This window comes from Bactrocera latifrons, unplaced genomic scaffold (assembly GCF_001853355.1).
Source record: "Bactrocera latifrons isolate USDA-ARS-PBARC rearing strain unplaced genomic scaffold, ASM185335v1 scaffold_90, whole genome shotgun sequence".
Taxonomy (NCBI): domain Eukaryota; kingdom Metazoa; phylum Arthropoda; class Insecta; order Diptera; family Tephritidae; genus Bactrocera; species Bactrocera latifrons.
In genome coordinates this window covers 1,229,007-1,238,429 of record NW_017537601.1, presented here as the reverse complement: position 1 = coordinate 1,238,429, position 9,423 = coordinate 1,229,007, and the positions used below count along the sequence as shown (strand labels likewise).

Below are 9,423 nucleotides of genomic sequence, written 5' to 3'. Positions count from 1 at the left end.
ATTGAAGACATATACCACAGTTACTATTCTTCCAAAAAACATAATTTGCGATGAAATCTAAAACGATTTTCGTATTTAGAAAAAAAATACTATTTCATTCGCCATTCGATATTGTGTATCATCAGCGCTTCTTCGAATTGTCGAAACACTGTTCAAATTCGAGTTTTGGGATAGACTTAAGGCCTTTCAGGTTCTCTTTATTTTTGGCAATAAAAAAAGCTCAAGCAACACCTTTTTTACCTTAAGAGTATTTGAAATGTATATGAAACCAAAATTCAATAATTAAATTCTAATTGTGACTAGACAAACAAAGAAGGACTTAAGGCCTATTATTCTAACCGCCTACTAGCTTATATAAGACCACCTGTAGTGGTGAGAAAGTACCCGTATACCGTTATTTTACTATGAAATCCGAAATGCAAATCCATACATTCAGGCATTACTGCAACATAACGAGGTTCCTTGAATCCAATCGAGGACTCGTAGGATCCGTGTGTCGTTTGTAGATAGCATTCGTATAACAATAGGTCGTCTATTCTGAATTTCGTTTATAATTTATGGGATTTAATATAAATCAATGGAAGCTTGAGGTTTATATCAATTCTGAAGAACATTGAAGGGGACTTTTCCAAATTGGTGCTTGGTTTGGGTTGCGTCGGTAATTGAAAAGCAAGCTTTGTTATCGTTGAACCAAAATTGTGTGCGCTCAGTCTCTATAAATTGAATAGAACCTTAAATAGACAGCACTATTCTTCACAAGATCTATGATATATGCGATTCGTATACGAGAAGTACTTAAACAAACTTGAAATGATTCACTGAATTTAAGAGGTTTTTAATGATGCTACTTTTACGCTTGGCGGTTAAGGTGATCAGAATTCTTACACTTATTTAAAAAGATTTCTCAACGACAGTGCACTGAAGACTAGTCTTTGAACCTACCGTGAGTTCAACAAATTATCAAATATTGTATAGTGGAAAGACGGATTGAGTGCATTAAAGTCTTTCTCATATATTGTTTTTAAATGTTTGTTGATTCATGTCAAAGAATTTTTGATATCACATGGGACCATCGTTCATAGCAATCCAAGTCGGATGCTGTCTTGAGTTTGGTGCGAGAATTACCCATATGACATGAATTTGCCTAAGCTAAAATATTTCTAAAAAAAAATACCAGAAGAGTATATATTGGTTGTCAAAAAAGACTTAAAAGAAACGACAATCAATCAAACACGTGTTAATATATATCAAAACAGGAGTCGTGTCAAAAATTTCTCCAGCTTTATTTCCATTCTTTCTCGATTTATATCGAACTCGGAGTTGTTTTTGACCAGAGCAAAATTTATAAATTTAATTCAGCCACAAATTTGTGAAAACCATATTTATCACAAGCCCCAGTATTAGTATTTTAAAGACTCAACTAAAACGTCATCATATTTTCATCTTTTCTACAGGCATTAAAATATTTTTAGAAACTATTGCTTAAGATATCTATGAGTGGAAGTGAGGTGATTGATTTGGGCATATAAGAATTGTTTATTAGATGTTATCATATTGTATGCAAAAGCCATTTAGAGCGCTGGAAAGCTTTACAGAATCGACTTCTAAGCATGCAATACTTAGGCTAGGGGCTTTTCGATAAAATTGAGTTACCAAGTAACTAAAAGTGTCAGTCAAAAATTTCAATAGGAAGCTGGTATAAATGAGTAAATTACCAAACACAACTATTTTCAAAACATCTTCGTAAATGTTGAGCATTTTTGGCACCAAAGTGAGTCTTGGAGATTATAGTACATACTATATGCAAATGTCTTATGAACAAGTCATCTTATAGTTTTCGAATATTAAATATTTTATAACACAAATATATGCTTGCAGGCAAAGCGAACAACTGACCTAGTTACAGAAGCGACAACAGTCATATGAATAATTGCTTCCAGTTGCAACGTTGTATTCGCAAGTCGCAACTTAAAACAATGAGAAATTTAAAACAAATTGTCACATATTGGACTTTATGAACTGCAAGGTTATAAAATAATATTTCCGTGAAACAGTGTGACCACCCACAACGTACCGAGGTGGGATACACAATGAACGCTTTCGGCTGCTGATGCACCCAAAGAAAACAATTAAGTTCGTTATCTCTGTCGGCGTAAATCATTTGCGCCAATTTCCGAGCAACTTCAATTAAATGCGACGCACAAAGGCCGTCACAGCCGACGCAAGCACCGATTTGCACCGTCACACACACGCCCACACGACGACAGGGAGTCGCGCAGACAACCAGCAATTGCAGGTTTCCAATTGCCAAGCAAATAGCCGAACGAACGAACGCATAAATAAACGAACTACACGTCTTCCCTGGGGCAAAAATGGCATTTAATTGCGAAGCCATCACGCACACAGAGAAGGAGAGACACGCGCTTAAAGAGTCCCTGTGCATATATACTGAATTGTAGTACTGTTTGGTAAGACTTTTCGACGCACAAATGTGCCATCGCTATGTAAATTTCTATGTAAACATATATGCTATAAACAGTTAGGTAGGTGCACTGTGGCAATTTGGGGACTTACCGCACATTTCGGCAACGGTCCCTCCGGCATTTTCACCTTCCAACCCAGCAATGGCGGTATGCAAATCAATGCCGACATTATCCACACGGAGGCAATCATGATTGCCGCACGCGCCGGCGTACGCGACTTGAGATAGTCCACCGCCTTCGTGATGCTCCAATACCGATCCAACGATATCAGGCACAAATTCATTATGGACGCCGTACACAACAGCACATCCATCGCGGAGTGTATGTCACACCACCAACTGCCGAATATCCAATAGCCCATCAGTTCGTTCGCCAGCGAGAAGGGCATTATGATCAAACCGAGAAAGAAGTCCGCCACCGCCAGCGAGGCAATAAACCAATTCTGTATGTTCTTTAGCGATTTCTCTGTCATAATGGCAATGATGACCAGCATATTGCCCACCACGATGATAATCATCAATATGGTTACGATTACCGAAGCGATAACGATTTGCGGCAACGTATAACCGCTCGGATAGCGACCGTCCCATTGCACTTCTGTCAGATTCGAGGACAAATTCGCCGATGCCATGCCACCGCCACCAACCGTCAACGTTTGATTGCTATAATTGCTCGCGTTGCCACTATAACTCATACTACCGTTATAGAAGTTGCTATTCAAGAAGTAGTAACTATCGTTGACATAATTATTCGGGCTCAGCGTAGTTATGGCACCCTGTAAGGTGCTCTCGAGCAAATTTCCCAACCCATATTGAGTGGCCGCGCTGCCTGCCGCACCGCCATCGGCGCCAGCATCAACGGTTAGTAGTGGCGGGTTTAGTAGTGTTGTTGTATTGCTGAGGGCGCTCGGTGCACTGGCTGCGCTGCTGCTGTTGCTGGCGTAGAAAATGCTGCCGTTGTTGCGGTGTGTTGAGGCGGACAGATGTGTGTAGTGCTTGTGGCCGCCGGCAACGCCGCCGCCGCCGGGCCAGCCTCCCGCCGACGAGGCAGGCGTTGCAGTCACATCGGTGGGACTTGTGGTTGATGAGAATATGGCGAGGAAGTCATTTGTATTGATATTGCCCGTATTGATGTTACCATTGATATCCGCATCTAATTGGCTATAATCCATTTTGTTCCGTTATTGCCGCTACTTTTCGAGTATGCCGTTGAAGTTGTAGTTTTCCTGCTGCCTGCCTGCTACTAGCGCTGTTGCGGCACTGTATAAAATTGTTGCTTGTGTTGTTTGTGCTAGCGGTGGTTGCTGCTGTTGTTGTGTTTGTTGTTTATGTTGTATTAATGCGTAGGCGTTTATTATTATTTTGCTATTACTTTTATTATGACTACTGGCAATAATTTATTTATTACTCCAGAGGATTACTTCGCAGACGAGGCGTGTTTCACTTGGGCGTTGCAAGTGTTGCAAGTGTGTATGTATATTTCGCGTTGTTGTATCATTAATATTATTAGCCTCGGTGTTGCATAATTGGGGGCTCGACGCTATTGAACTGAGGTTAGCTCTGCATTTAGAGAATTTTTGATGACTTAAGCGGAGCACGCCACACACGCTTGAGTTTGACTTAAACGAAGTGGAATTTTTTTATTATTTGTTTAACTTGATTATTTACTATTTAATTATCTTATGTTTAATTTTCATTAACTACTATTAATTATTACTTTTCACTTCTTCACTTTTTGTGCAATTTTTTATATAATTTTTTTTTTTTTGCTTTTAAATCATTTATTTATAATTACCTTGCAATAATTATATGTTTCGCACTGCATTTAATTAAACGCATTTCCAACTTAATTTTTTTCTTATTTATTTTACACTATTCCACCTTTAATTATTTTATCTAGTTGATAAATTTACACTCGAAATTCGTTGCTGAATCTGAAAATAAATAAATTGGAAATGAAAATGGTTTGAAAAACAAATAAAATTAAAAAGTTTATTTATTTTACAAATTCTTATAGCAATCCGCATGCAATACAATATTTACAAAAGAATATTTACATTTTCTACAAACACAAAAAAATTAATTGCTATACACCTATATAAATACATAATTAGTCTAAATTTCTCGAATTCTTTTCTACCGCCTTTTCTACTCTATTTTACTCTCGAATTTTATATAAAATATCACCGATCTCCGATACGCTACCAGATTTTAATCCATACGATTTCAGTTAGCCCTAACATTTTGAAGGCATAAATTGTGAATTCTATCATTTTGAGTGAAGCAAGTTTTGTTATGCTGAAAAAATTGATAAAATGGATTTTCGCGTGTTGTTAAAAAAAACCTTTTGGAAAGGAAACCTAGTTGAAGTAAAAGCTTGACTCGAGGACCAGTTTTCGAACACAGTCATAGGTAAATCAGCCACCAAACATTGCTATGCTAGACGGAATGATATGGTCACCGAAGACGGTGAACGCTCTGGAGGCCCAAACGAGTTTGTTGCCGACGGTAACACCAAAAAAAAGTCCACAAAATAATATTGAATGACTCTAAAGTGAAGTTTTTCTATATATCAGGCACTCTAAAGAAATCAACTGAACGTATACATTAGGTATATTATTTACAAATAGTTGAGTATGAGAAGGCTCTGTGCAAATTGGGTGCCGAGCAAGCTCAATTTTGATTGAAAACAACCACGAGTTGATGATTCGGAATAATGCTTTGAAATATTGGAACCACTACTTCACTTCGAAGTCCAATTGGCAATCAGCCGAGTGGACAGTACACGATGAACCCCCACCAAAGCGTGGAAAAACACAACAAATAATTTTTTATTGACTACCTTGTTCATTTGAAAGACGAAATATGCGGAAAAATGGTCGCATTTTAAATTGCTTCCGCATCCACCATTTTCACTAAATCTGGTCCCCATAAGCTTTCTCCTTTTCTAATATCTCAAAGGAATGCTCATTGTTAAAAAATTTTCGCGAAATTGTGATCGCTGAAACTGTGGCTTATTTAATATATATAAAAAAACCAACTTCGTAAAAAAATGGTACTACTAGAACTAAATCCATTTTTAGTATGGTCTTTTTAATTGGCCCCTTATGAAATGTATGTTAGCTTTAAAAGATAATTTTCAAAGATTTTAATAAAAATTGATGATTATTCTACTTATTTGAAACTAGTTTTGATTTATAAGCTGCGAATGTACAGATCTTACGATTCTTCCTACTTTCCAGTGATATTTTGATATACCGTAGACTGAAAATGTGAGTAGAAAAGGAATAATGGAAGCAGAGCTGAAATTCGCAAATGAATACTAGCCCAGATTTAAAATTGCGAGTTGAAAATGTAGTGAAGTTCATCAGCTGAAAGTCAACCAATACTCTCAAATAAAAATAGTAAATAATTCTACTTTGTATGTATAGAAAAAGAGAGTCAGAGCACACTACTTTTAAAGAAATAAAATAGAAGACGGAGCTGGTTCATCGTCTAGCCGTCACGAAATGTTTGAAATAACAATAGAAGAAAGAAGTCAGAGAAAACGTTTAAAATAACAATATTTTATTTAAAAAAAATATTAATTTATATAATTTGAATTGCAATGTGGCTTTCAGAAACTAAATAATATTTACCCTATCTTCATTACTAAAAAAAAAATAAAATAAAAAATAACTAAATAGCAGAATTTTTTCAAATATCATTGTATAATTCCCACGAGTATTCTCATAACTTAGTTTTAGAACCTAAATTTCGTTGTTCTCTCTAGTACCTAAAATACTTATCACTTATATTGTAAAAGCGTTTTCATTCTTTCAAGCTACGACTGTCGCAAGCTCATGAGTAGCTTTTCTAGGTCGGAATTCCGTTAAAAGTTGGACATAATATATATTATATTAAGGGTTTAGATGAGGTACCCCGAGCAGAAAATGGCCTATTTTTTAAATTTCTTTTATATAAAAAATATCATATTTTATTCATACTTTGTATGCATCCAAAAATATATATTTCGCACAGATTTTGTGAATTTTTCAATGAAAATATTCAAAACTCGTTGTTTACGACGTTTTCTCAGAAGTCCTCGCAAAAAACCAGATGTTTTCACAAAATCGATAATAAAAAAACTGTTTTAATTAAAAACATAGACTACATATTAGACGAAAAAAGACAAAAAAGTGAAACTTGCTTATTTTTAGTTGACGTTTTTTACAAAAAATTGCCAATTTTGGTGAAATGTTATCGATATTCTTTTAATAGTTGTAATTGAAAATAGTACAATCCTTCGTGCAAGAATCTATTAACTATATCATAGAGATCTTTGCAAAATTTCATTAGGATCGGTTGAGTAGGTCTCAAGAAACCTGAACAAAGGTATTTGAAAATATAGCTTAGAGAAAAATCGTCGATAAAAATAAAGCTTTGTATGGTAAACTTTTTTTAGTCAACAAAACCAATGTCATTGTATTGTTCAGATCGGTTCAGTATAAGATATAACTACCATACAAACAGACCGTATACCAAATTTTGGTATTTGACGACATATCTTCACGAAGTTTGGTCGGGATTATTGTACAAAAGTTGCTACAATCTCCGAACGCATTGTTCAGATCGTACCGCTATAACAACATATATTTATCGGAGGAACAAGTAATTGTGAATCAACAAAAGAGTACTCTTGCTAACCTTTATTAATATCTTTAAAAAAAAATTATTATTTCTTCAGGCTATTAGGATATTAAATATTATTGAATGATATTCGTAAACTGAAAAACTTCTATTCCAAAAAATATTAAACTTGACAACTTTTTTATAAAGTAATAAAATCCAAAAACGTGAAATAAATAATTTTCATTATATCATTTCGACAAATTCTTATGAGATACTGACAACGCTAAAAAATATATTTTTTTCTGTTTTCCATTAATAACATTGCTGTGCAAATAACTAGCACAGAAAAATAGTTATGTAAAAAGAGTAATTATTAGATTACTATAAGCCTAAGCCAAGCCTATTTTTGACGGATTTCCAGTTGACTAATTTGTTTGAAAAACGCTATTTTTACACAATAGGCTTAACGATTTGCAAACTTAATTGCCTAACGGTAAATTACATTAGCAACAAAGAACAGCGTTTAAAGCGTGCAACGAATTGCACTTTACTTACATGCAAATTCTTCGTAGTGAAATGCGTTTGTATGCAATTTTTTATGGATTTGCGTTTCGATTAATTAAATTAAATTTGCTATAATTACTCTATTTGACTATTTTTAAAATAATTTTATTTATTTCTATTTCATTTGTTTAAACTCTAGCGCTAGTGATTACCCGTTTTTCACCGACACTTGCGTTTTTATCCAAGTAGAATGTGAATGCTATTGCTTAATTATTAGCTAATTACAGCGTAAACTATACAGAATTATTTGTTTTATTGTTTTTTTTGTTTATTTTTGTTTTTGTCATCCTCTTATTTACAAGCATACTACAGTTATGCTGACGCTGCCGTCACTGCGGATCACATTAAATGGAAATCAATAAGTAATAATGGAAATGCACATACTGGCTCATAAATGTGTGTGAGTGTGTGTGTGGCTAGGTGTGTGTGGCTACATTTTGATAGTTATATTTTTAGCACATCATCTTTACTATTTTCAAGTCTGTCTATTTACAGTTATATGTACATGGGCGTATAGCGCAGTCTTGCCTCTAATGAAATGCGCCTACAGCACTTGCATGTATGTATATGTGTGCGTGTGTGCGCTATTGACGTCGCTGGCATTTCAGCACACAGACACCAGGTCCGTCTAATCAGCTCAACAGCTGTTCAATGTTGTTGCTTTTATTAAATGCACGCCGGCTGCTGATTTTGTGATCGGCGCGAGACTGTTTATTCACAAACACACAAATACATATATGAGGTTGCACATCTTGTATGGGCTGAAGAGTGTCTGCTTAGTAGTTTTCCAAAAATAAATATGAACATGCCGCTGTTACAATTACAAATTGCTGTTTATATGGAAATAAAATATAAGAAAATGTTTGGTTCAGTTTTTACGGTATCAAAATATTCGAAATTAAATACATATATACTTTTTTGTTGTTGATTATTTTTTTATTTTTATTTTTTTAGTATCAGTAATCAATTCAATTCAGTTAAATAATTAAATTTGTATTTCTTAAATCTTTTTATTGTATTTTATATTAATATTTTTTGCCTTTTTTAATGTTTGGCATTTTATTTAGCATTTTTCAAAATTTTTATAAATATTTTTCAATTTAAATATTTCCATTTTGTATATTATTTGCATTATTTTTTGTATTTTAATTAAATTTAGTACATGTTTTCGAATTTATTTTATTTCAATTTATTGCATTGTTGAGTTTTAATAATTTCTTCGAACTTTGTTTGAAATTTGTATTTAAAGTTTTTATCAAAATATCTAATTTACTCTATCTTTTTGTATTATTTTTTGTATTATAATTGCATTTAGCTTATTTTGCTAATTTTTCTTTTATTTGTTTATTATATTTCTTTTGGTTTCTTCTTTCGAACTTTGATTTAATCTTCCGAATTATATTTTAATTAAAAAAAAAAAATTGTTTTCATGTTTAGTAATATTTCAAGTAATCTTGTTATTTAATGGTTTAGTTTTATTTATGTTTTTCGTTGCTTTCTTATATTTTTTTAATTGAAATTAACTTTTTTCGAAGTTTGTATATATTTTTTTATGGAAATTTTTTGTATTCTTTTGCATTATTTTTTGTATTTCAATTCAATCTTTGGAATTTGTACTTCATTTATTTATTTTAAATTTTTTCGAATTTTAATCTTTCGAAATATTTTTTGTTTATTTTTGTATTATTTCAAACAGTTTTGTGGTTTTTTAGTTTATTTTTTCCTATGTTTCGTCATATTTTTAGTTGTAATTAGTACTTTTTGAA

At 33.4% G+C, this 9,423-nt stretch overlaps 1 protein-coding gene across 1 annotated transcript; it reads right to left on the bottom strand.

Moving 5' to 3' along the window:
- Positions 1-2,574: 2,574 nt before the first annotated feature.
- Positions 2,575-3,654, bottom strand: LOC108977504 (alpha-2 adrenergic receptor; the record flags this gene model as incomplete). Its single annotated transcript, XM_018947211.1, has 3 exons — positions 3,542-3,654; positions 3,337-3,364; positions 2,575-3,258 (listed from the first exon to the last, which is right to left on the bottom strand). Coding segments are annotated over exons 1-3 (825 nt in total), but the record flags the coding sequence as incomplete, so codon positions are not given.
- Positions 3,655-9,423: the final 5,769 nt, after the last annotated feature.